At 54.5% G+C, this 25315-nt stretch overlaps 1 protein-coding gene across 6 annotated transcripts in view; it reads right to left on the bottom strand.

The window, feature by feature from the left end:
• GFRA2 (GDNF family receptor alpha 2) overlaps positions 1-18604 on the bottom strand; it is a 97486-nt gene extending 78882 nt beyond the window's left edge. For 5 of the 6 annotated variants that reach the window (XM_032592850.1, XM_032592849.1, XM_030312470.1 and 2 more), the window contains exons 1-3: positions 17849-18604; positions 12309-12623; positions 6652-6735 (exon numbers count right to left, since the gene is read on the bottom strand). In XM_032592850.1, coding sequence (XP_032448741.1) covers positions 6652-6735; positions 12309-12623; positions 17849-17888 — 439 coding nt within the window. In that variant the 5' untranslated portion in view covers positions 17889-18604. The remainder of the gene's footprint in view (positions 1-6651; positions 6736-12308; positions 12624-17848) is intronic. The other variant, XM_030312476.1, reaches the window with a different exon arrangement.
• Between the last annotated feature and the right edge of the window lie 6711 nt (positions 18605-25315).

Below are 25315 nucleotides of genomic sequence, written 5' to 3'. Positions count from 1 at the left end.
TTTGAAATTTAAATAACACACTTCTGCATTCGGCTCAGGGAGACAACCTGAGGATAAGCAGTTTATCACCTAAGCCACCATGCAGAGGGGCAGGGAGAGAGGCTGCCTATTCCTTCAGTTCCTCCCCTGCTATCCCCAAACCTCCCCTACTACAACCTCACAGGGGCTGCCTCAGAAGGGGGTTTCTGAGAGGCACCAGCCCACAGACTGAGGCTGAGCCAGTAACACCCTGGCTCACCCATCCCTGCTAAGCAACACGAAGGGAGGAGGGACTGGTGACACGAAGGCTCAGGCCTCCCCTCAGAGGAGCGAGGGAAGGGAACAGGCCTCCCTAGGCACCCAGCAGAGCTGGGTCAGGCCCCACTATGGCCACTGAGGCAACCTTCACAGGGGACTGGCTCTGGAGCCCAGTACTAAGCCTCTCCCTCATCCAAGGGCAGCTCAGCCCCTCCCCAGGGACCCAGGCTCCCTTGCCAAGCAGTCATGCACAGCTCCATCCAGGAGAAGTCTGGGGCAGGAGTCCCAAGGGAAGAGACCCCAGAGAGGCCAATCTCCCATCTGCCACAAGGGTCTGTATTCACTGTTCTCAGAGCCCACCAGGCCCAGAAGATGTGTGGCTCCTTCATCATCCCAGGTGAGCCAGGCCTCCCTCTAGGCCATGACACTACCAAGAATGGCATTCCCAGGCCCCCATGTCTCCTCTTCCAAGACTTTCCTGATTTCCCCAGGATACTTGAACTCTCACGGCAGCACTTGGTCCACACTGCCACCAACAATAAGCCTCCTCATGGGTGTCTAAGTGGGTGTCTGCCTACCCCAGTAGACAGTGAGGACATGAGTCTGAGTCACTCTAAAGCAGTGTCTGACGCAGTATCAGGAACACAGAGAGCTCAATGTTTACTGAACAAAACATGTCGGTCCCCGCCCCATCTCTCCCATGAAGCACTTATGAGCAACCCGCCCTTCTGTAAACCTCAGATACTCCTAAGATGCGGCACACACAGGCCCCCTCAGACTTGATTGGCCCTCTTCATCACCTTTCCTTGTCCGGTCTAACACCCCACACTAAGCCATTAGTTCCCTCCAGCCCTCAACAGTGCTGCCCTTGGCCACCATCTAAGGTGCCCCAGTACCACATGAGGAACCGTGCATGTGTCCCCACCAATCCTCGCCAGGCAGGCCCAGCCACTCCATCTTACAGGTCAGTAAATGAGGTCCAAAAAGGTCAAGTGACCCGCCCTGTGGTCTCCCAGCTGGTAGGGCAAGGCCAAGATTCAAATTAGGTCTAGCAGGCCCACCCACTAGTCTAGGCCCACCCACTAGTCTATCCTCTATGGATATGTAGTAGGAGCACAGCACAGTGCTAGGCACCCCCAGACAGGCATGGATGCGTAGACACAGAGACCAACACCCACAATCACAACATGTCAGAGTGTGGTGGCGTTCATCTGTCAGGGGCCACCCGCCAGGTTCTGGGCAGGGACAGGGTTCCCTCCACTCCTGAGCCCCCAAAAAAGGGCCACTGGAGCCTAAAACAAGAACATCCTTAGGCCTTTCCTGCCCCCACCCAAGCAAGACTACCCACCCCAGAGGCTTACTGGCCAACTGAGGCAGACGCCGCCCACAGCTTCTTCCTCCAACCCACAAAAGGTCCCAGACCCAGATGTCTTGCCAGCCTCCACGTATCCCCATCCCTCCACAGTGTAGCTCAACAAGGCCAGGGTGGCTCAGCAGGAGCCCCCAGGTCCTACTTGCCCTGAAAATTGCCCAGTCACCTCCCACTCCAGCCCCCACCAAGCACTATCGTGGGTGGGAGGCAGCCTCATGTCACCAAAAGGCTTGCAACCATTTCCCAAATGCAAGCTTCCAGGCCAGCCCTGCCATAGCCTGCCATATTGCCCTTAGAGAAATCACTCCATAATAAGTTTTAAATATTGTAGTGCAATATGCCCCAGCTCTGGGTAAGGATTTACCTGCAGTATCTCATTTAGTCTCAACAAAAATTAGAAGGTAGGTGTTTCCATCAGCCCCTTGCTGTGTAAGAAGAAACCAGGGCTTAGAGGCACCTGCCTGAGGCAGACGCTGCACAGGGGTGGGAGCAAGGACTTGAATCCCAATCCAGTCTGTCACAGTTCTCATGGTCTCAGCTTCCTTTTCTGTCAGGGGAAGAGGTGGGCCTAGGTGATCTCTGAGTTCCTTTATAGCTACAGAAAAGACAGGTTTGCATAAATATGCTCCACACGCATGCATCTGCTAAGGCCTGCATGGGATGGAGGCCCTGGAGGCCCCGTCCCTCACCAGGAATGCACAGCCTGTCCCTGAGGCAAGGCCCATGACTGCGAGGGAAACCACTGCCTGGGCCTCCCAGACCCTTGCCCCTCACAGTGAGGGCCTCCCTCCATGTGGACAGAGAGGTACCACTTCCCTCACTCTCCATGGAACCCTTCCACAACCTCTCTCTGCCTGAATGATCTCTCCTTCCTTAAGAAGCTCTTCTCTTCACCTGTTCCATCCTCTCCTGCAACCCCAGATGCGACCAGCTGGTATTCAGTATTCACAGGGTCACACCCAGGAATGGAGGGACTCTCAACTTCAGCTCCCCAAACACCCTGTCCCCTACTAAACATCCTCAGCAAAGAGAGGATGACTAATTCTGTTACCCTACATCCATTCTCGGTGAATCCTCTGTATCAACCCTGTCGGTAGGTATCACGTTCCCATTTTACAAACATAGGCACTACAGCTCAAGAAGGCCCAATGAGGCCCAAGATCACACTCCCCTAAGTGGCTAGGTTGGTGGGGCACCTGGGTGACTCAGTCCGTTGAGCATCTGACTCTTGATTTTGGCTCAGGTCAGAATCCCAGGGTCATGGGACCAAGCCCTGCGTCTGGCTCCATGCTCAGGATGGGGCCTGCTTAAGATTGTCTCTCTCTCCCTATCTGTCCCTCTCCCCACCCCTTCCCCTCTCAAAATAAAAAAATTAAAAGTGTTCAGGTCAAGATTCAAACCCTGGACTACCATTTCAAGGCCCACACTTTTTGTGCACTGGACTAACTCCCTAAACACTCCATTTTATGCTTGCAAGGGCAGCTGAATTGCTAGAAACAGGAAAAACCTCAGTTCTCCATGAGCACTCCCTTCCCACCTGGATGCCTCAAACATCACTGTGGCCACGGTTCAGGGCACAGCCAGACTGCTCTCTTCCTGGCCTTAGACTCAGGGCTATCGGGACACCAGTAATCCTACTCCCAGTCACTGACCCTAACCCTAAGCCTAGTCTTTGAACTAGGCAGATCAGAGGGGAGGTTTGCCTTTACCCCAGGGCCTCTGGCATCAGAGAGTGCTAGAGGAATCCTGGCAGCTTTTTTGCCAAGAGAATCCCAGCAGGACTTTCTAAAAACCAAACAGACAGAGGAGGCCAGAGATAAAGAACACATGTTCCAGGAGGACCCAATGACAGGGGCCCAAATTCTTAGGCAGTAGATGTTAAGGATATAGTGGCAACTCAGCCCCAAAGATACAGGAGCACCCTTTTCTGAGTTCCTAGGGCCCTGATTGGGGGTATCATGGTGTAGAGAAGGGCCACAAAGACCCCATGCTCCCCACTCACAGCCTTTCCACACAGATGATGGAAGAGGCAATGCACAGTCAAATATGGGTGTGTAGAAGTGGAGAAGGGCTCCATACAGTCCTACAGGGTGGCAGCCTTATCATCCTAAAGCGCCAGTACAGATCTTGGGTCCCACAGGCCAGGCCTTCCCAGCTAGCAAGCCACAGGCAGGTGACATATGTGCCCAGATACTGACCCTACGGGGCAGCCAGACAGGGGCCCATGTTCCCCTGAGCTCCAAGATGCTCTGCTCACCCTAGTATGCCAGGCAATAATGCCACTGTCTGTGTGCCTTGGTGGGAAAAAATTAGGGAGCCCTGCTCTAAGGTTAGGTCTTCCTTCTTCCAAAATGAAACATAAGGTCTGCAGCAGGGAAGTGACCTGCCCAAAGCCCCTCAGTTAATTTGGGTCAGAGAATGTAGTGGTACCCGGGCCTCCCAGCCCCCCATCCAGCCTTCCTTCTGCTGTGTGCCCCACCCTGGCCCACTTAGTTTCTCAATGGCCTGGCCAGGGCCCTCCACCCAGTTATGTGCCCAAGTTTCTCCAACAGGGCCATCCATGCACCATCTCTGAAGCTACTCTGGGTGGAGAGGGGTCAACAGGAGCAATGAGGGGGGAGCTGCCAAGACCCCGAAGGCACCCCTCCACTCTATGGGAGTGGGCTCCAGAGCCCAGGGATCCAGGGTCATGTGGGACCCAGTTTCACCTGGGAAGTAGATAAAGAAAGCTGATTCAGTGAGCTGAAACCCAATAATTTCCTCATTTGTCTTGTCAATGTCCTTGTCCTGCAGAGTATCACGCCCATCGCATAAAGATTTTCTGCTAGAAAGATGTTTAGTGTGAGTCTGGGAAGCAGACCTCTGACCTTCATCCTTCAGGGCACAAGTCAAAACTATTTCTTTGTTGGAGATAAACCCAATGACTCCCACCCATGTAGTAGTGCTCAGCTGGCAGGGTGGGGAATGGTTACATCAGGGCTGCAAGGCATCCCTACTCCATCATCACCTGCTGATGATATTCTCAACCTGCACCTGAGCCCCAAAACTGTCTCAAAAGGAGTGGCCAAAGGTGGATTTCTATCCAAAACTAACCAGGATCGGCTCTGAAGTCTCCAATTCATTCACCACCACCCCCAACCACCACCAGGGCTCAAGGGTATATCTAGACGGTTACCCTTTGGCCAGTGCCTCCTTTCTGATGGAGTTCCAGGATTTCTCCCACCAGGTATATAGGTATCTTCCCATCTCAATCCCTTAGAGCATGTATTCTCAATGGGAGCGGAGAGTATCACCCCCAACCGAGCAAAAATCGGTTCTTGGGCAGGCAAAAAAAAAAAAAAAAGCAGGTATTCCTTGGCACTTGCTATGGACCAAATTGTGCCCACCAAATTCGTATGCTGAAGTCCTAACCTCCAATGTGACTATACTTGCAAACAGAGCTTTTAGGAGGTAATTAAGGTTAAATGAGGTCATAAAGGTGAGGTGGTAGAGCCATAATAGAACTGGTGTCGTCATAAGAAAAAGAAGAGCTTTCTCTCCCTCTCTCTCTCTCTCTCTCTCTCTACCCCACTCCCTCTTTCTTACCCTACCGCCACCCCACCCTGTGAGGACACAGTGAGAAGGTGGCCATCTGCAAGCCAGGAAAGGAGCTCTCACCAGAAACCAAACCCTGCCAGCCCTTGATCTTAAACTTCCAGCCTCCAGAACTATGAGATAATAAATTTCCGTTGTTTAAGCTCCCCAGTCTATGGTATTTTGTTATGGCAGCCAAAGCAGACTAAGACAGTATTTCTCTACAGAGAATTGCTTTTCTCCTTAGCGGAGCCATAATGGAAAAAGAAAGTTTGAGAAACACTCTCCTAGAGAATTCTTCATTTGAAAGGGTTTAGGGTCTTACTGGAAAGTCTTTCATTTCACAGTTTAGAGTACTGCTTCTCTACAACACTAAAGTTGTGCCCCCAAGAGGCATTTGGCAATGTCTGGAGACATTTTTGGTTGTCACGACTCAGTGGGCTGCTACTGGCATCCAAAGGGTAGAGGCAGGGACACTGCTAAATATCCTACAGTGCACAAGACAGCCCTTCCCACAGGAGAGAATTATCCAGGTCAAAATGTCAGTGGTGCTGCCATTGAGAATGGTTTAGAGCAAAAGAAACTTCAGGAGCCTTCACATTTTGCCACAAAACTTCCTAGAAACCTGAGGCCTGCAGCCTTGTCCTGTAACAGCCTGCCTGGCCACCTTTAAGCACCAGTGGTGGCTCCAGGAGGAGCTCACCCCCAGCCCCCACAGAGCAGTTCCCAAGACTGGAAGGCCCCCACCTACCAGTGCCTGAGCAGGGGCAGCTGCCCTGGGCCCACAGGTCTCCCAGAGGCCAGAAGGAACAGGCCAGGAAGAAAGAACCAACAAACTCATCGGACTCCTACCCAAGGACCATAGCAAGCAAAGCTAGAGCTTAACACAGTCCTTCTCACTTCCTGGGGGAAGCCAAGCACCAGAGAACCAGAGGCTTCACGGTGGAGTTCAAGAAGAAGACCCCTCGAGGAAGGAGAATCCCAGAGCAGAACCGATAATAGTGATACTACCGCCACCAACCACAGTTAATAATTCCTATCTGGGACCCGTGCTGTGCTGCCCAGCAGCTCGCTGAGCACTTTACAACCATCGACTCATTTGAACATCATGACAATCCAAGGTAGGTATTGTTGCACTGCACAACTGAGGAAACTGAGGCACAGAAAAGTTGAGCAACTTGACCAAAGTAGAATTATTCCAAAGTGGAAGAGTTGGGAATTAGAAAGAAGGACCCAGGAGGGCAAGACCAATAACAAACTAGGAGAGTGACACCAGGTTTCAGATTCAAGACCTACTGCATGGTGGGCTCGTTCCACCACTCCACACACAACCTTGGGGGTGGCTGTTATGGTTTCCTCTTTTACAGATGAGGACCCAAAGCAGTAAGGGGCTTGCCAGTGGAAGGCAGAGCCAACTGAAGGCCAGGGCACCTAGGAGGACTGGGAGGCCCCAGCAAGAGCCCACTTACCTGAGAAGATTGAAGCAAGCCTGAAGATATCCGAGAGGCGGGAGGTCACCGGCTCATAGGGTGAGGCTTCATAGAACTCTTCACCTGGAAGACAGAACCAGTGTCAGGCACAGGCCCACCCTTCCTACAGGACTAGACGAGAGCAAGTTATGAATGAAACGGTGAGCATTTCACACAGGTAAGTTCTTTCTCACCAATTAGAGAAGTCCCCACAGCAGGTCAGTACTGCCAATACTCTCCTCTACTGACTTCCCTGCATGTCCAGCCCTTTCTAAGGCCTTCCAAATGCTTCTTGAAAGAAGGCACTGGGGAGGTGCCCATGGAAGGCCAGGTATAAATCACAGGATTTGAAGCCAAAGGCCCTCCAAAGTTATTCAGTGCAACTTCCTCATTTCACAAGCGAGGACCCTGAGGTGGGCCAGGGAGGTGAAGCAACCTGACTGAGATCACACAGCTACTCACGACAGAGCTAGACTAGACTCTGGTCCCCTGACCCTCACACCAGCATTGTCTCTCGTCACACTAGGTTGGCTCTGCCCGGGCCACGTAAGGGCAGAGAACTTCCTCTTTGCTTCCCATCATGTCACCATGATAGGGCTGAAGGTCTTCTCAGTGGAATCCTGATCCCCAGCTTGTCTGACTGACTCCCTGCCACCTGATGGCTTCTCAGACTTCTCCTCGAGGCTTCTGGGTGCATCAGAGATTCAGTGAATGGAAAAGCAAGCGAGTGACAGGAGATAAATGGCACAGGGATGCCCTGGAGACCCACCGCCTCCTCATGGGGACTCCCGCCCTTTGCCAAAACCTCGGCAGGAGAGGAAATATCCTCTTGAGACTTTACTGTGAGGAGAAATCAATGGGTAATCACTCAGACTGCGTGTTTGTGTTGAAGGGGCGGGGGAGACAGGTGATGACCCACAGCTTCACACATTGATTTCCTATCCACCCAGGGCCCAGCACCTAAAGAAGAGTACATGTGGGGTGGTATCCATGGGGGCCACCTGCAGGAAGGTGCCAGCCATCCAGAAGAGGGGGCTTGGAATCTGCCTGTAAAGGGCGCATTCAGCCAGGCCCATGAGGTCACCCAGAGGCTAGCACTCCAGGCTTGTCCAGCCCTCTACTGGTTCACAGAGAAAGGCATCTGTCTGCTATATCTGGCAGACCCCCCAAAAATGGTACAGATTCCCCAGATGTTCATTCTCTCCCTGGAGAAATGTCCTCCACCCTTCACTTTACCCTATACCCTCATGCCCTGCAACACCCAGCAAATGCGTTACACACAATGGGTGCCCAAGTGGTATCTTACTATCCAAAGGTTATTCTTTCAGGCCAGTCCCAATCCCACCTTCCCCCTGGACTGTCACAGGGCTGTACCATCTCAGCAAACTCCACTCTTACCCACAGACACTAGAGAAACTCCCAGTGGTGGGGTTACCAGCCATTGCTATTTGTTAGGGCCAAATAATACAAGAGCTTTTTGTAATAAAAATGATGTTACACTAAGCCTTCTATGTACCAGCACCATTGAAAGTGCTTTAGGTTTACTAACTCATTTAATTCTCTTGTCTATGAGATAGGCACTACCCTTTGTTTTATTGATAAAGAACTGGGGTACAGAGACGTTAAGAAACTGGCCCAAGGTCACACAGCTGGTAAGTGCCAAGTTTCAAACCCAGGCAGCTGACTCCAGAGTCCAAGTACTTAAACATTATGAATACTGTCTCCAGAAGTAAAAGTGTTATTGAACCAAACTGTTCTTACACAAGTAGCGCTGCTGTTTAACTTTCTAGAGTCAGTCTTATGCCAGCCAGACTGCTCCCCCAGACCAGGTCCTTCCCTCCCGTATCTGGCAAAGCTAGGCCCGCAGGTATGGATCAGCTAGTATGACTGACTGGGGGCGGGATGGGCGGGGGTGGAATCTCTTGGGGAAAACAGCCTCTTCCAGGACTGGCTGGAAAAGGTCCATCCTATTTAAGTCAACCCATGCTGCCTGTTCCTGTGGCAGAATTCACCAGTGGGAAATCAGAGACCTGGCCACACGGGCATCCTGGCAACCAGATTAAACTAAATCTAGGATGTCACATTCCTGGGCCATGACCTGGGAGAGGCCTTTGCTCTTCACATCTGAAGGAGCAGAATGACCTCAAACTTTAGTGCCACTTTTGGAGAAGTCAAGAAGTGGTCTCAAGTCCCCCATGCAGCCAACCAACAGTGACAGTGCCACCATGTAAGATACTGGTGGTTGTGGTGGTGTGACAGAAAGGGAAGATGAGCCCGAGACCACAGGATCTCTCCAGGGCAGCTGGAAAGGGGCCTGGATAAGGAGTCCTGGGGGGCCCTGGTCCCACCAGCCCCCCTCCCTGCACCTCAGCTTCCCCACCAAAGTGGGAGTGGGATGGAATGATCTCTAGGTCTTTGCAGTTGGGACCATCTAGAACCTGAGCAGAGGCCACAGTCCTGCCACCGCCAGCTCTGTCCACTGCTAAGGACCTCAGACTAGGCACAGCTCAGCCTCAGGTGGAGGGAGAAGAGAGGAATCGCACCCACCAGCCAGGGCCAAGGAGAAGCCACAATCAAAGTCCAAACCCGCACAGATCTCTCCACTCCACAATCCCCCACCCCGCCCCAGGCCCAAGCCAGGTTATTAAGTGTTATTAAAGAATAGGGAGGAAGTGCTTACAGCCTCCCCCAGGGAGACCACTCATCCCACACCATGAATAATTAACCCTCAGGTGGATCCTGTCACTCACAGGAACATTACCTGCTGTTAAAAGGCCTCTCAGCTTTCCCTGGCCAACCCTGGGCAGAAAATACCTCTGACTCCTAAGAGCCAGGAATGGGGGCAGGGTAGGTTTTGAGGAAGGAGAAAAGCAGGGAGTCTACTTTTCCAGAGTTGGCCAGGGGAGGGGTCTCCTAGCCTGTATGCTTGACAGCACAGGGACCATGGCTGAATCTGTGTTCTCACCTTCTGGAGCACACAGTCGGGGCTACACAGACGTTTGCCTGGTAAGGGAACCAACAAGCCAGCTCACGCCTCTCCAGGCTGACATTCCTGGGTTGAAAGGGCCTTGAAGACCACATGGCAGGATGCAGCATAAATGCACAGAACACACACTGCTATCATCCAAATGCCTCACTGCCTGGCTGCGATCAGGAAGGTTCTTGATGTTCTGACACGGTGATGCCAGAGGGAGCCATTCCGGTGGCCCTCAGGTGGCCCACCTGGCTCCTCCAGCTGGCAGTTCTTCTGTCCCCTCCCCAGTGCATCCGTCCTGCAAGCCCTCAACAAGCCCATCCTGCAAGCCCTCAACAAGCCCACCCCCAAGTGCCACCCAGCCTCCCTTGGGTTGAGACTGAAGGCCATGGGAAAGAAAACAAGAAACTAAACAAGCCAGCTGTTGAATTAGGAACCTCAGTTTTCACGCACTACAGAGGCATCCTCCGGGTGAAGACCGCTCCTTGCCTTGCAGAGAATAAACATCACGCGCTTTGTGGCGGTGTTTCCCTCTCTGCTCACTTCTAGTTCTAGGACTCGAAGCTACTAGGAACAGGAGACCTACACATGAGGAATTACTTTGCTATTAATGGTGGTAACACTGTTCATAATTACATGCCCGGTTTACTTCCAAATTCAAGGCGGATTGGAACCATCTTGGCCACTGGTCAGGAATCCCTCATTCTCCAGCCTCACACCCAATCCCAGTTTCCTCCTTCCCTCCAGCACCCTGCTCCTCCATCCGAGGCTAATCAAGGGCACTGTTCCACAGTGCAGCCCTCTCTCTTCACCTCGACATCCCTATCACTCCCAGTCTACCTTAGAATTCAAGCTGCTCCACCCTCTCACCTCTTACAAAAGAAGTCATCCTTTGTTCTCCTCTCCTCTTCACACCAAAGTTCTAGAAGACATCCACAGTCACCACTCCCAGCCCCCAGCTCCCGTTCACTCCCTAACCAGGCTTCTGCTCCCAGCGACCACCTACAATGCTCACCCCAAAGGCATGAGGGACATGTCCTAGAGACTGTGGACCCTCTCTCCTCCCCAGGTTTCTTGATGTACCTCCCACCTCTCTCCCAACACCTCCCCCCAACCTCTGCAGGTCCCTCTCCCTCCCCTGCTGGCACATCTTTAAATGCTGGGGTCCTGAGGGCTCTGTCCCTGCCCTCCTCTCAGTGTGTGCACACCCACTCCCATGGCCCCAGTCACACCTACAGGCTAATGGTGGCTCCTCAATCTCCATGTCCAGTGCCACTTCCCCACCTGGACTCCAGCAGTGTGCAGGGCATGGCCAGTGAGAGCCATGTGCCCCAAAATAAAGGAATCATCTCCCTGCTCTCCCCCCTTGGCTGCTTCTTATGAACCAACCCAGTTGCCCAAAAGAGAAAACTGCCCTCCTCGAGTCCTCTCTCTTCACCAAGACCTGTTGATTCCACCTCTTAAATAGCTCTTGAACCCTCCTCCCTCTTTCCTGCCACTGTCCTTGGCCCGCTGGCCAAGCTGCTGCCCTCCAGGTCCCACATCCCTCCCCTCTCCTCACCCCATCCCCACTTCCAACCCCCCACCTTACTACACTGAGTCACTTGCAGACCGGCAACTCCCTTCTGGGAGTCTTTGCCCAAGCTCCCCTCCACTTCCCACACTCTCCCCACATTCCTCCCTCCCCCCCACTGTGTAACTGCAGCTCACTCCTTAGTCTCAGATCAAAGGCTGCCTCTTCCAGGAAGACTCTGTAGATTTCATAAGAGGCTGCCTTGGGCTACCACAGCACCAGTGCTTTCTGACAGCACTCACACCACCAAGTGACAGAAAGCCCCTCACTTATCTACATCCCCCCACAAACTCTGAGCTCCAAGAAGCCAGAGGCTACCCCAGCTTGTTCTCCACTGTTGCACAGGCCTGGCAGATGAGAACCTCTCAATAAACAGCTGTTGAATCAAGAAATGAACGTCTAACCAAGGTGGCCAATCCCCCTGCACTGTACACAAATCCCCCACACTGTAGTCCGGAGGGGAGGATGGGGGTGTGTGGAGTGGGTTGTTAGGGGAGGGAGCTGGTAAGGTGCCACCTTGGGACCTGAAGCGGCCTGCTGCCCACACACTGCCCCAAGCCCTATAGAAGGTGCCTAGGCCAGCCCCGCAGTCAGGAAGCCACCTGAAGAGCAGGTGTCCTGGCAGCAGGAAGAACAGAAATGGGACTGCCCTTCGCTGAGCGCCCAGGGCTTCGGGGAGTCCCAGGGACTGGTTTGCTTGGAAGCACAGCTCTGCATGCACAGGACCCACCCTCCCTTCTCCATCTGCCTGGGTACCCCAGCCTCCCCTTCTCTTCCCTCGTCCATCAGTCCATCCATCCTCTCCCGACCCCTACTCTCTTTCTCCAGCCTCGTTCTTCTCCCACCACCTGGCCCTGTCTCCTTCCCAGCTGTCACTCTCCCTCCTCCTCCATGTCTCCAGGCTGACTCTGACAACCCCTACTTCCTCTGCGTTCTAGGCCCCTGTGGCAGGGGGCGACAGAGAGCTCGCCAGTTCCCTCCACTACCAAGTCCTACCCTGAACCTGCCCCACCTCCCCGCCCTCCGCCCTGCGCAGCCCTCCCCACCACCCCCATCCCACCGCATCCCTCCACACCCCCCCCCCCCCCCGCCAGGCCCGGCTGGGCTTACCCTCGGTCAGCCCCAGGTGGATACTCCAGTAGATCTGCAAGCACTGCAGCTCCCTCTTCATGCCCCGCTTGCAGCGGCAGTCGTAGAGAGGGCTCTCCTGCAGGACCTCCAGGGCCGCCTGGCACTCCTTGTTGGCCAGCATGGTGTTGCGGTCCCGGCCCGCCAGGCACTGCCGCAGCGTGCGGTAGCGGGAGCTGCAGTTGGATTCCGCGGCGCACAGCTCATTGGCCCGGACGCAGTCCACTGGGGGGCGCCAGCCGTGGAGCTCGGGGCCCTGCAGGGAGGAAGGGCTGGCCAAAGAGCGGAGGGTCTCGTCTGGGTGGTGGGGAGGGAAGACAAGCATGAATGAGGGCCGCCATAATCTCTGACCCAAGATGCAGGCCTGGCGGCTTGCGCCCTTCTGGGAAACTCCACACCCATTTTACTCCAAAGCACACCAAGGCCACCACAGAGCCGGTCAGAGGAAGAGCTGTGAAAGGACTCCAAGACACCAACACCCCTCCTCAAACCAGAAGGAGAATTCGAGCTGTCATTCTGCCCTGGTTCTACCAGATTCCCTTCCGATTCCACCCTGTCACCCCACAGCCTTGGGCCCAGGAGCAGAGCACGGGAAAGCCAGAAGATCCTTCGGAGAGACCACAGACCCTGTAAAAGACCAGGAGGCCAGAGAAGAAGGTCACAGCCTCAGCAGAGAGCTGGGGGCTGCAGGACCTGCTTGAGCATGCGGAGGGGGACCCTCACTTTCCTGCTGCCCAAACCTCCATCAACCTCAGTTCCAGCCAGAGGTCCAGCCAACATGCTGGACTAAGCCGGGAAAGCAGCAGAATATTATTTAACCTTCCTAGTCTGTTAGGACTTTAGAGACACAGTGTCCAGCCCCCACATTTTACCATGGGGTTGGGGGGTGGGGGGACTGAGACCTAAAGAAGGGAGATAACAACTCAAGGTCACACACAGGCCGAAAAGATCCCTCAGACTCCTAACCTGTCCATTCTAAGTTCCCAGACCCTAAGAGAAGATCCCAAGAGACAAGCCTGAGCCTGTGGCCTGAGGCAAGGCATGCCTGGAAGGGAGCAGCTACCCCTCCCCGGCCCAACCCTCCACACCTTCCAGTCCAACTGCACACTGGCTAGAGAGCTGAAAACAGGATTTCTGTAGACAAGCTTTACCCCAGCCCCACTGACAGAAAGTGCTGCAGGCAAGCCTGACAAGCAACTCGATTTCCTGTGTGTGTGTGTGTGTGTGTGTGTGTGTGTGTGTGTGTGTGTCCGGACGGGCCTTTTCCATGTCTCTCTCTCACACACTTCTCTCTCTGACTTCCTCCTAAGGTCTATTTCTCCATCACCTTTGCTCTTTGAATAGCTCTGTGCTCTTGCTCGCTCTCTATAGCATCTACTATTTTCTTCTCTTTCTTCCCTCTCTTTCCACCCTCCCCTGAAACCCTGTCCCCCTGTCTCTCCTTTTTTTTTTCATTCCAAAAGCCAAATAATAAGCCAATTACAAAAGAGAAAGAGCTTCCCTCCTCAGACCCTGGCCTTGCACATGGAGCCTCACCTCTCCAAAAGTGAACAAGCAGAATTCAGCCACCTTTCTTACCCATCACCCTCAGAGCATCTAAACCCACAGGCCTCTGAAGGAAGGGGCTCAGGGAAAAAGATTCAGAAGTGAAGGGTAGGGAGGGGCTCACTTGGTCCTGTCAAAATCAAGCTCCCAAAATGGTTTCCTCTAGACACAGATATTTCCCTGGTCTCCCTGTCCTCTCCAAGCCCCTCACTCCAGATTCTGCCCCAGAAAAAGCTCTTCTGTGCACCAGAGCCAAGACTGCCTTTTCCAAGACCCAGGAGTGATCTGGGAGGCCTCCTCCATTCCATCCAGCCCAAAACACTGTAAGATCCTAGGCCAGAAGTCCCCTCCTCAGAATCCCCCACACACACCCTACCCCATTCCCTATCCAGAACAGCCACTTCTCATTCCTTCCCCCAGAAGGCCCTGCTCACAGTGGGGGGGGGGGGGGGGGGGGGGTGCTACCGCAGGGAGAGAGCGACACCTAGAGGCAGAGCACTGCACCACGAGCCTGTCACTCCCTACAGCTGCAGAGGGAAAAGGAAACCGCTGCTGGAAGGGAGGACACTCACCCACAAGAAAAGGAAGTAAAGGAGAAAGGGGTAGGCCAGAGCAAAAGATAATACCTCTCCCATTGACCATACCTCTGCCCCAGGACAGGAAGAGCTGAAGGCTGTGGCCAGGCTGAGACAAGACCGGAGAAGAAGCCAGCATGGAGTGGGGGCATCTGCCCAGGCACTGGCTGGAGAGGTGTCCTCCACCCAAGCAGAGGCAGCAGCTTTATTTCCTGGCTTCAGCAAATTCCTAGGTCCCTGAGCAAGACTCAGTGCATGTGGGCCACCCACAACCAGCTGAGCTGACCCAGCCTCACTTGCACCTGCTGCCCCCACCTAGCCAGCCAGCCTGCCTGCTCAAGAATAACCCAGCCCTGGGACTTCCACTGACTTCACCCCAACATCCCAGCAGCTTTCTCCCTTCCTATCTTGACTGAGCCTGAGGATGCACTGTCGGAGACAGACTGAGAAAGGAGCATTGTGGGCAGGTTTAAAGGTCAGGACATTGGCCTAGGGGACTGGGGCAATAAAGGCACTTACCCTGCATGCCCGGCAGGTGGGGTCCGGAGCCCCACGGAACAATCCTTACAGAATCCTGGGCTCCTGTGCCAAAAGCAAGGGCTTCCCCCATCCTGCCAGCGGGCACATGTGACTGGGGCAGGAAGATGCTCTGCAGAGAGCCAGTGAATCCTCTCACCAAACTCTCTGACTGCACCTATCCCTGGCTCTTCTAGTTGGCGTCACGACCCCAGAACCAATCAAGCCCAGCAAGAGAAAGAAATAGCAACTGAGAGCCTTGGGCCAGGAATTCCAAAAGAGTAAAGGTCAGAGGGTACCCTGGAGATGCTCCCAAGTTCTAGGTCAGGGAAAAAACTCAGATCCATCAAGAAAAGACATGTGGAACAGCTTCTAGAGACAAGGGGGACCGAGAGACTACGTGGAGCTGTACTGCACATCTTGGCAACAGCCAGAATGCTCATTCTCCCTCCTGGGCATGTCAACACTGGAGGTCAGGATGACTGGCCAGAAAGGCCTCTCTACCCCAAGACCTCACTCAGAACCTTAGGGGGTGCTCACTGAAGACCTGTGCTCCTGGGAACATGCTTCACCATGCCTCTCACACACTGAAACTGCCTACCCAGTCTCAGGCTCCACAAAACCTCTCCCCCAAGTGGAATTTCCAACCAACTCCCAACAGTAGGATCCTTGCCAGGAAAGTGGCCCTGAGGCTGAAGTTTCCTTAATAACAACGTATCCCTTCCTCCTTGGTGGGCCTAACCCACAGCCTTCCGATATCCTGTGGTCACTCAGTTAACCCCTCCCCTGCCCTGGCTTTGGAAAGGGGCATCTCAAGGGAAGGGCTTTGACCAAAAGGGCTGCTTACCTCCTGCTCTTACTCCTCCTCTCACCACTCAGCCCCCAGGGTCTCAGAGTCCAGGGTGCATCTCTGACACACGCAAACACACACACACACACACACACACACACACGCACGCATGCTCTCACACACCTACATCATGAGAACAAAGTCAACTCCTCTAGCCCTCTCAGCTGAAAAAAGCCTGCCTGCAACATGGTGTTCTGTGCCGAGACAGGACTAAGGGGCCCATATTGCTGTTTTCTATCCCAGGACATTAGAAGCCCCCTCTGGGGTGTACACAGCTCAGCAGCGCACAATCTGGTTGCTTTTCCTGAAATATAATTTTCTTTTCTTCTTGGCCCTGCTCATTCTTGATCCCAAAAAGGTGGATTTTCAGACCAGCAGTGGGAGAAAAGGTCAGGTTTTATAAAAACCCCTTTGGAATGAGAGTCCACTTGCAGTGGGTAGCCAGGAAGGGCTGCAGGATCACAATGGGCCTGGAGTACCTCTCCAGCTCCCTCCCACACCCTCTCCTACCCAAGAGAGGAGCTGCCTCAGACTTAGGAAGGCAGGACCTCCAAGGCCATACCCTAGAGCAGGGCCAAGCCCCCTAGGAAGTTTCTGGGAAGGGGCAAAGGATGGGGGTGGACAAAGGGTCCAGCGCCCGACCAATATTGACTCAAATCCCCTGTTCAAGTCAAGAGAGCACTTGAGCACTTATTAGACCATCCAAATCTTTCCAGGATAGGCACCTACCTCCTCAGGCCTTCCCCTCTCCCCTCCACCAGGAGGCAAAGGGTACACTCTGGACCCAGCCTGGCAGCCTGGCTCACCACTGGCTAATCGCAGGCCAGGGTGGTGGGAAGAGCATCCACACTGAAGCAGATGTGTGCTCCCTCAACACATGCATTCCCCAGCTCCCTCTCTGGAGCACCTTCTCCAGAGCAGCAGCCTTGCCTGGGACTCCAGGTCTGCCCAGGGCCTCAGAAACGCCTTCTCCCTCACCTCCACTCCCAGAATGCTCTCTCTGAACCTATTTCCCAAGCAACTGAGATTTCACATAGCACAAAAGGGGGTGAGAGGTTGGGAATTCTGGGTGGGAAAGAGACTGCCCAAGGTTCGGGGGCACCAGGCAGCCCCTCCTCCCTGCCCTTGGAGGAGGGGGCTTACAGAATGGGCACTGGTCTTTGTTCAGATCTCTTTCTTCCAACATCCCTCTCTTTCTTCATCCAAGGAAGCAAACTTTGACCTCCCTCCTCTTCCTACAAACTACAGGGTGCCCCCGCGGCCAGAGGTGGTGAAGGATAGGCAGTGAATGGATGCTCCAAACCCTCCACTCCGGCCCAGGTATCTGGCTTGGGTCTGGGCTACAGGAAGGGCAAAGGGTGGGGAGAAACTTGAAAAGTGTTCCAGGGAGCGGGGCCACTGGAAAGGATTTCCGGGTGCGGGAAGCGGGATGCACTTTCCAGAGGTTGATTGGCAGGTGAGGGGATGGCTGCCATCGCTGCCCCCACACACGTCCAAGCAGGAGCTCCTGGAGAAACCCATGCTGTCCGCCCGAGTCGATCCGGGAGCCGACAAGAAAGATGGAACTGGCATGATTTTCTCTCCGCGACACTGTGCCTCTCCCCACCCACCCTCCTCTCTTCCAAATCAAGAGTTGCAATTCTTTTTTTCTCAAGTTGCCGCAATTTGAATCCATTATTTTGGGAGAAATGAATGCTAGTAGCATTGTGTGCGAGTAAGCGAGTGTGCCTGTGTGTGCGTGCGTATGTGCGGGGATGGTTAGGGTGTTCCACGTCTCCTTCCCAAGCCCCTTCGTAACCAGCCAGCAGCGGTTCGCGTCCCTCCGCCCGCATCCTCGCCGCCCGGCCCCGCTCGGTTCGGCAGCGCTGGGGCCCGGCTGGCTCCGCGGCGCGCTCTCCCCGCCGGTCTCCAGCCCGCGCCCCGCTCGCCCGCCGCGTTCCCGGCTTCTTGCCGGCGCCCGAACGCGCGGCCCCGCGCGGCTCCCCAGGCTCCCGCGGACAAGCTGCCCTCCTCCGTCCCCGCCCGCAGGTACTCACCTAAAAAGAAGAGGAGGCAGAAGACGTTTGCCAAGATCATGTTAAATAAATCCCACAGTTTTTTGTGTTTTTTTTTTCTTTCTCCCTTGGGTAAAAAAAAAATAATAACAACAACAATAATAATAGCCAAGCAGTGATAATCAGCCCCAAATCCAATGCGGAGATCCCAAGCTAGTCCACCCGATGAAGATCCCGAGTCCTGCGATTCTCGCCTCTGGGGTGGGGGGTAAGGAGGGCGGTGGGCTGCCTCTCGACGCCCTTCTTGCCCACTAAAATGAAATATACACGTATGTGAGGATATATCTGCTTTACAAGCCGAGAGCCCGGTCGTCGCTCTGTCCTCCCCTCCGCTGCTCCGGGAAGGCGCGAGTCTCCGCGGGTCCAATTCCCCTGCGCTTCCCAGGAGCGGACTGGGGAGGTGGGGGAGAGGCGATTTGAGAGTGAAGGGCTGGAAGGAAGCAGCAAGGGTGGGGGTCAGAATAAAATGCAAATAGAGAAATCCACCGACGGGTGTTAGCGCCAAGGAACAATCCAGTGGGAGCTTCGAGGACGAGAGCCCGGAGTCGCTTCTTTCGCACCAAGACGAAGAAAAGATTCAAACAAAAAAAAATCTTCTCCCGCTAACCCTTGCTCGTCTCACTTTTTTCTAATGGAATTCCAGTGACCGTGTGTATCTGCGTGCGTGTGTCTTTCTCTCGTCTCCCTCCCTCTCCTCTCCCTGGCTCTCGCTCTTTGCTCTCGCTCTCTCCAGCTCTCCCTCGCTCTCCTCCCTCCCTCCCCCTTCTCCCTCTCTCCCTGCTCCTCCCTCCGCCCGCCCCCCCTTCCCCCTTCGCGGCTCCCTCGCCGCGGCTCTCGCGCCCGCGCCCCTCTTCTCCGCCCGGGGCTCGGCGCTCGGGCTCCCAGGCGGCTGGCGGCGCGGGGAGCGGGAGCGCGGCGGAGAAGCGACACTGCAGCGGCGGTGGCGACACGGCGGTGGCGGTGGCGCCGGGGAACGCTGGACGAGAGGAGAGCTCCGCCGCTGACTCCCTCTGCTCTGGCGCCCGCCCTTCTCGGGACTGACCTGATGCCTTGGCCGGAAACTGACCCGCTTGCGGGGCTACGGCTCAAGCCCACCAAAGGCTCCGCACCCTCCCCTCCCCCGCCGCCCCACCAGACCTCCCCCTGCGGCGGGCGGGTTGCGCCCTCCAACCCCCACTGCCCGTGCCCCCGCCGCCTCGGTCCACGGGTCCTGGAGGCCTGGGGAGGCTCAGCTGAGGCCGGAGGGCGTGGGGAGTCCCGGACATCCCAGCCATCCCGGGGTGTGGGGGAGGGGCGCTCGAAACCCCCCCCAGGCCTGGTGGCCGGGGTCTGGGGAGGGGCTCCACCCTCCTTAAGCGGAAGCGTCCTTGGACCCGGGAGTCCAAGCAGAGTGTCTCCCCGAAGGTGCTAGAGAAAAGAAAGACCCCCTCAAGCGCCAGCCCCCAGCGTCCCCGCGCAGCCTGCCTGCCCAGGTCCAGCCCCGAACACGCATACACCTGTGCTCTCCACGCGGGGCTCGAGAACTTTCCCTACACACCCCCGGCGCCCCGCATGCCCCGGCGTTGCAGCCCTTCGAGACTCCCCTTCCCCAATGGTCTCTCCTCCCCTGGTGCGGGAGGAAGGCCGTGGTGCCTGAGCGCCCTGACCGCCTCCTAGAACAGCGGACTTGCCCGAACCGCACGAGAGGGATCGGTCCGGGGCTGGAACCCCACCCCGGGGGGCGCTCCGGAGACCGACCCGGCCCAGGGCTCCGTGCCAAGCTTGGCGGCCCGCGCTCGGCGACGGGCTGGGCTCCGAGAGCTCTCCTGAGGCAACCCGCAGCTCCTCGCTTCGGAGGCACCGGGAGGGGTCCCCTCCCCCAGCCGAGAAGGGGGCGATTGATCCATCTGTCGATGGGCCGGGCTCACCGGCGTGTTTTAGTCACGGAATTTACAGTAAACGCCCAGAGGCACCAAAAAGGAAGCGTCTGGCTGGGAAAGGGCTGAAGGAGAGGTGAGGTTGCTGGCACGTTCCGGCAAGAGGGGGCGAGGCGGCGGGGCGGTGGACACGCGGGGGACACGCCCACGCACGCCAGGCACCCCAGTTTCACTCTTCCTCCTGACACATCCTCAGCAACGTTCGAGCTGCCTGCGTCCCTCGGCTTTGGTGCACACATTCCTACATTCGGCGCGCACCCCGGGTACTGGGGTGGGGTACACCCAGTGCCTCAAACTTTCGGCGCTACTCAAAACCGGATCTAAGGTGTATTTGGTGGTGTCTTTTACCATGCATGTTTAAATGAACAAGTCTCTAGAAAAGAGTAAACGCTAGAAATCGACCTGGGCTCGAAAGGAAGGGTCACTCACAAAACCATCAGCCTTCGCTAGTGGAAGAGCTAGAGGGAGCAACTTCCATCTTGCGGATTTAGGCGGGAACACGGATCCCCCAGCCTTGGAAGCACAGCGCGCGGGTCTTCTTCGAATACCTCTCTCCTTTTGCTGATATTGGGGCGTCGGCCGGAGCCCTAGCCCCTCCCCCTGCCCTCCACTGAATGATGCCCTATGGAGGTGCGGCCGAACCCAAGGAGTGGGAGACGGGGTCCAAGAATGCTTGGGGTAAGAGCTGGGGAAAGCCTCCTCAGGGCAGACCTCCCTGCCGTTCCTCTGGGCCTCTCTGTTCTAGGAAAAGACCACAGCTGACAAGACCTCCCTGCCTCGTTTCCAGAATTCGGGGACTTAAGGAAGCAGCTTCGGAAAAGTATAGATGAAAGGGTAACAAGCCCATAGGGCTTAAGCTGCTGGGGAGTCTGGGGAGACTGGAGGCCAGAGGTTAGGAGGCTCCCGCAAATAAACTTTCTCCCTCCCCTCCCCCACTTCAGGGACTTCTGGTAGCCCAAATTCCCTCCACCATCCCCACACGCTCTGGTATCCCATGCAGCTTTTCCCTCTTCCAAGGGCTAACTCTACTCCCGGCTCCCAAATCAACACATCGCTCTTTCTCCTCTAAAACTTTAACTGTCTTTTAACCCTGGCTAGACATAAGGACAACTCCCTGGGGGTGCCTGGGAGGCTCAGGCAGTTATGCTTAGGACTTCAGCTCAGGTCATGATCTCACAACTCCTGGGTTGTGACAGCTGTGCTGACAGCTCAGAGCCTGAAGCCTTCTTATTCTGTGTCTCCTTCTCTCTCCTCCCTTCCACCATTCGTTTTCTCTCTCTCTCTCTCTCTCTCTCTCTCTCTCTCTCTCTCTCAAAAATAAATAAACATATATGGAAGGACAACTTTCTGAAACACATGTGGGAGCTTTGCCTGACCCCCTTTCTGGTGAAGGGAGCTGAGAAAGCAGCAATGGACACCAGGCATGGCTCCCATTGACTTGCCTTCTTGGCAGGAGGGGAATCTGGTAGCAAGAGGTGAGTGGCTGAGGCCCTTCAGGGACTAGGCATCACTGGCCTTAACAAGGACACTAGACAATACCAGCCAGACCAACATTGAGCTTGTTGTGGCTGTGGGGCCCTCTGGCGTTGGGCCCTCTCTTCCTCCCTGTGTATACAAGCCTCTCCCAATACAGCCCACCCTCTGCTGACCCCAGCCCTCAACCTACGTTGCCCTTAGATATGGCCGGAGTCCAGGTGCCACACCATTATTTCCTGAGCACATGCTATATGTAAGCCTCCCACCCCACCAGGATCTGCAGAGGAAACACAAAGGAACACATACTAGCCATAGGCAATTTAATCTATAAAATCTTTATAAAATGAGGATAAAAAAAATCTTAAGGAAATTTGATGAGATACTGTACACAGAGTAGCTAGTCAGATGCCTGGTTCATAGGCAGTTGTTCATAAAATGTCACCCCTTTCCTCTGGGATCCAGAAAAAAGAATTGGGTACCTATGACAAGGCATAAAACTTAGTGCAGAATAAGAAGGGAAGATAAAAAGCTATAGTTATTCAAGGGAAATAGAGACTACTTTGTAGAGGATGATGGATAGGAGATCTTGCAAGAGGGAGTCATGGGAGAAAGGAGAGTGAGCATGTGTGAACAAAAGCACCTGGGCTTCACTGATGTACTTCCTCACACCCCCAGGTACTGTATCCTTCAGACTGCTTTCCAGAGCCCACCCCAGCTGCCCTGAGCTAACCAGCAGGTAACTCTCATGCCCATCCACCCACCTTGCCTGCCCCTCCACCATCAAAGATCCAGAAGTTATAATGTGCAGAGGGGAAGGAAGGAGAACACTTAGGCCTTTTGTTTCTTCCTTTGCCTCATCTCTCTTGACCTACTCATCTTGTGGAGTGGATTCTCTGGAGGACAAGAGCAATAGAAGCAGAGAGGGAAGAAGGACTGGGGCAGGAGCTTGCAGCCCCACCACAGTACACACACACGCTTACACACACAGGCATGTGCACATGCAGTAGCCACAGAGCTCAGCTGACCAGACCTGTACTGCCCCCACAGAATCTCATCCCTTACTTTCCTTCAGTGGAGGGAAGAAGGCTGGGTGTTCCCTTGCCCCAGAGATAAAAGCCAACCAGGGATAAAAAAAAAAATGTCAGCTAAGACATGTCAGGAACAAACATGGAACAGCAGCCCACCAGTCTCCTGCAATCAATCAAGCAGCACCAACTTATTGGACCCCTTTTCTATCCCCAACACAGTGTTGGACTGTTCCTGCCATGGAAGCATTTACACATAGAGTTAGGTCATGTACCCATGAAGAGTAAGCAACCCAAGGGAACACTGACTGGGGCCAAGTAAGAGAAAAGAAGAGTTAGTGCCACTGGATTTCAGGACTTGCTGGGAAAGTAGGACTCAAGCTGGACCTGGAGGATGGGTAGAATTTGACTGAACACAGGGGACAGCATTCGGGGAAGGAGCAGCCAAGGTAAAATCACAGTGGTAAAGGTTTGAGCTGGCCAAGAGTGGGGAGGAACCAAGGGGAAAAGGTTGGGAGGAGCTGATGGGAGAAAATCTGGAAGGTCCCATTGGGATGCATAGTGGAGGACCAAGCTGGGAAGGCTTTGGACTTGCTCCCCTACAAGCTACTGAAGGTCTCTTAGAGGGTGTGTGACGTGATGAAAATGGTATTTTCAGAAGATTGATCTGACAATTCTGTGAAAGATGGAGATAAGAGAAGTTAGGAGGCAATTGTTAACAGTCTCGCCTAAGGTAATGAGGGCCCAAAACCCAAGCAGGCAGGCGGTTGGCAAGGACAGGAGGTGGTGGTGGGTGTGGCAGGAGGGGAAGACCCAGGGACTGGAAGTAGTGGCAGGTGTGGACCAGGAGGTGAGGGCGTGAACTGGAAGTAGTGATGGGCAAGGACTGGAGGTGGGCGTGGAAGGGAGGTGGTGGTGGGCAAGGACAGGAAGTGGTAGGCAAGAACTGGAGGAAGTGAGGGGTGGGGGGAACAGGAGGTGGTGGTGGGCGTGCACAGGAAGTGGTAGGCAAGGACTGGAGGAGGTGGGCGGGGACAGGAAAAGGTGTCAGAGGCACCGTAAAGGTAAAGTTTTAAGCTGTTGGTGACAGATTCGTCATGGAGTCCCAGGAGGAGGGAGTTTGCCTTCTACTCAGCGGTCAAGACAGACAAGGTGACCAGCCCTGACTTCTCAGTCTCTGTCATGAAAAAAATAATTAAAACTTTATGGCAAAGTACATGTTGATATTTCTTTAATTCTTGTAATAACTCTGTGGGGCAAGTACAGCACCATTTATAAATAAGAAAACTGAGGCAAGAAAAGTGATTTAACCTGGCCAGGGTCATATTTTAAGTGGCAGAATCATGATTCGAACTCTGGCAGTTGGGATCTAGGGTTTCTCTCTGGTAACCCATGTGCCCTAAATAAATAAGCAAAGTGATGGCTCTCCAGCCTGTAAGTTTTCATGTCCCAATTCAGAGCATCTTAAATACTCCCTTTCTCCCTGCCCTGACCAGCAACAGTGTGAAAACACTAAAAACTGAAATTTCTTTTTTTTTCTTTGCTGCGGGCTTTGTTTGACCTCATCCTTGGAGTTCAAGTCAAGAGCCTAGAAAGCATCCTGTCCAACATGGCATAGCTGCATGGTGCCCAGCTCATCCGGGGCCTTTCCCAGCCCTGTTCCAGCCCCCTGTCTCCCTCCTAATGGCAGGCTGACCCCCTCACCAGCATTGCATCCCCATAGGACCACTCCAGATCCTTGATGCCCAGCCTGACAGGAGAGAACTAGTTTGGGAACGAAGACCAGCAGGGATTTAACTAAACTATCTGATCCCAAAGAGTGAACAGGGCTGCTGAGGCAGGGTGGGTGGGACCATATTAGGAGGGAAGAAATGCATACTGCACTATGGGGCATTGATTTCTCTAATTGATTTCGGTCAATGTTCTCCATGCTTCATCATTCTCTTTTGAGGTAGGCACTGGCAGGAGGTGGGAATCTGGCTTTACTTAGCCTCTCCCCAGGGCCTCAGAGACATCTCTGCAGCCCCACCCATGCCAAGGAGTCCCCAGGCCCTGGGGTAGCCCATCAGAGGGAGAGGAAGCTGCTGCTGAAGCAGGAATGCAGGAATGCAGATAGTTACTGGGCAGGGAGCTATCAGAACCACCTTATGTGGATATAGCACTTCTGAGTTTCAAGGCTTTCTCCTCCAAGATCCTGAAGCTCTTATAAGCATCCCTGAGAGGAAGGCGTGGCAGAATTAACTTCTCTTCCAAGTGAACCAACTCAAGCTTGAACATGTCCCATGATGTGGCCAAGGTCACAACGCAGCCAGCAAGTGGCAGAGCCAGGACTTGAAAGCAGGTCCTCCCACACTCTGGTCTAATGAGCTTTCCCCTTCTAACACAGAAACCAAGCATTCATCCTGCCAGGGTGCCGGGCCTCTCTGCTGCTTTCTCCTACATAGGAGGTCATGGAGGAGAGGGAGAAGGGACCCAACAGTTTTTGGCAGTGTCTTTCATTCATCCAGAACAGGTCTGGGAAGGACTGTTTCTCTAAACTCTTTCACTAGAAGTCACAGATGTCCTGAGAAAACTGCAAAACCCCACTTCTCCTCTGCCCGCTTCACAACTTCCCAATGGAGACCAGAGCTGAGCTGGTAAGTGGTCCTTCTGGTGAGCTACCATCAGCTTAAAATATCCCAGCTCACTGTCAAGCCTCCTCCCCGCTGGCCCTGAGTGCACTGCTCTGCCTATGTTGGCACCATCCAGGCCACACCCCAGCATTGTCCCCATGCCAGCACTGTGCTTGGCAGATCCCAGCTGCCTGTCTGAGCGTGCACACCCACCCCAGCTCTCAGGCACTGGCGATCTGCCAGGTTACCCAAGGTCAGAGGCAGAATCCAGGGAAAGGGGCAGTGATTGCTTCTGCTAAGCTGTGGGGAGCCTGCTCCTGCTGCCTGCTGCCCCCCAGGAGAACTCTCAGACCCAGCAGCTCCCCACAGGGACTATGTCTTTATTTAGCCAAGCCTGGCAAAGTGGGTGGAGCACCGGAG

This window comes from Lynx canadensis, chromosome B1 (assembly GCF_007474595.2).
Source record: "Lynx canadensis isolate LIC74 chromosome B1, mLynCan4.pri.v2, whole genome shotgun sequence".
Classification (NCBI taxonomy): Eukaryota; Metazoa; Chordata; class Mammalia; order Carnivora; family Felidae; genus Lynx; species Lynx canadensis.
This window is presented reverse-complemented; position numbering and strand designations above follow the sequence as displayed.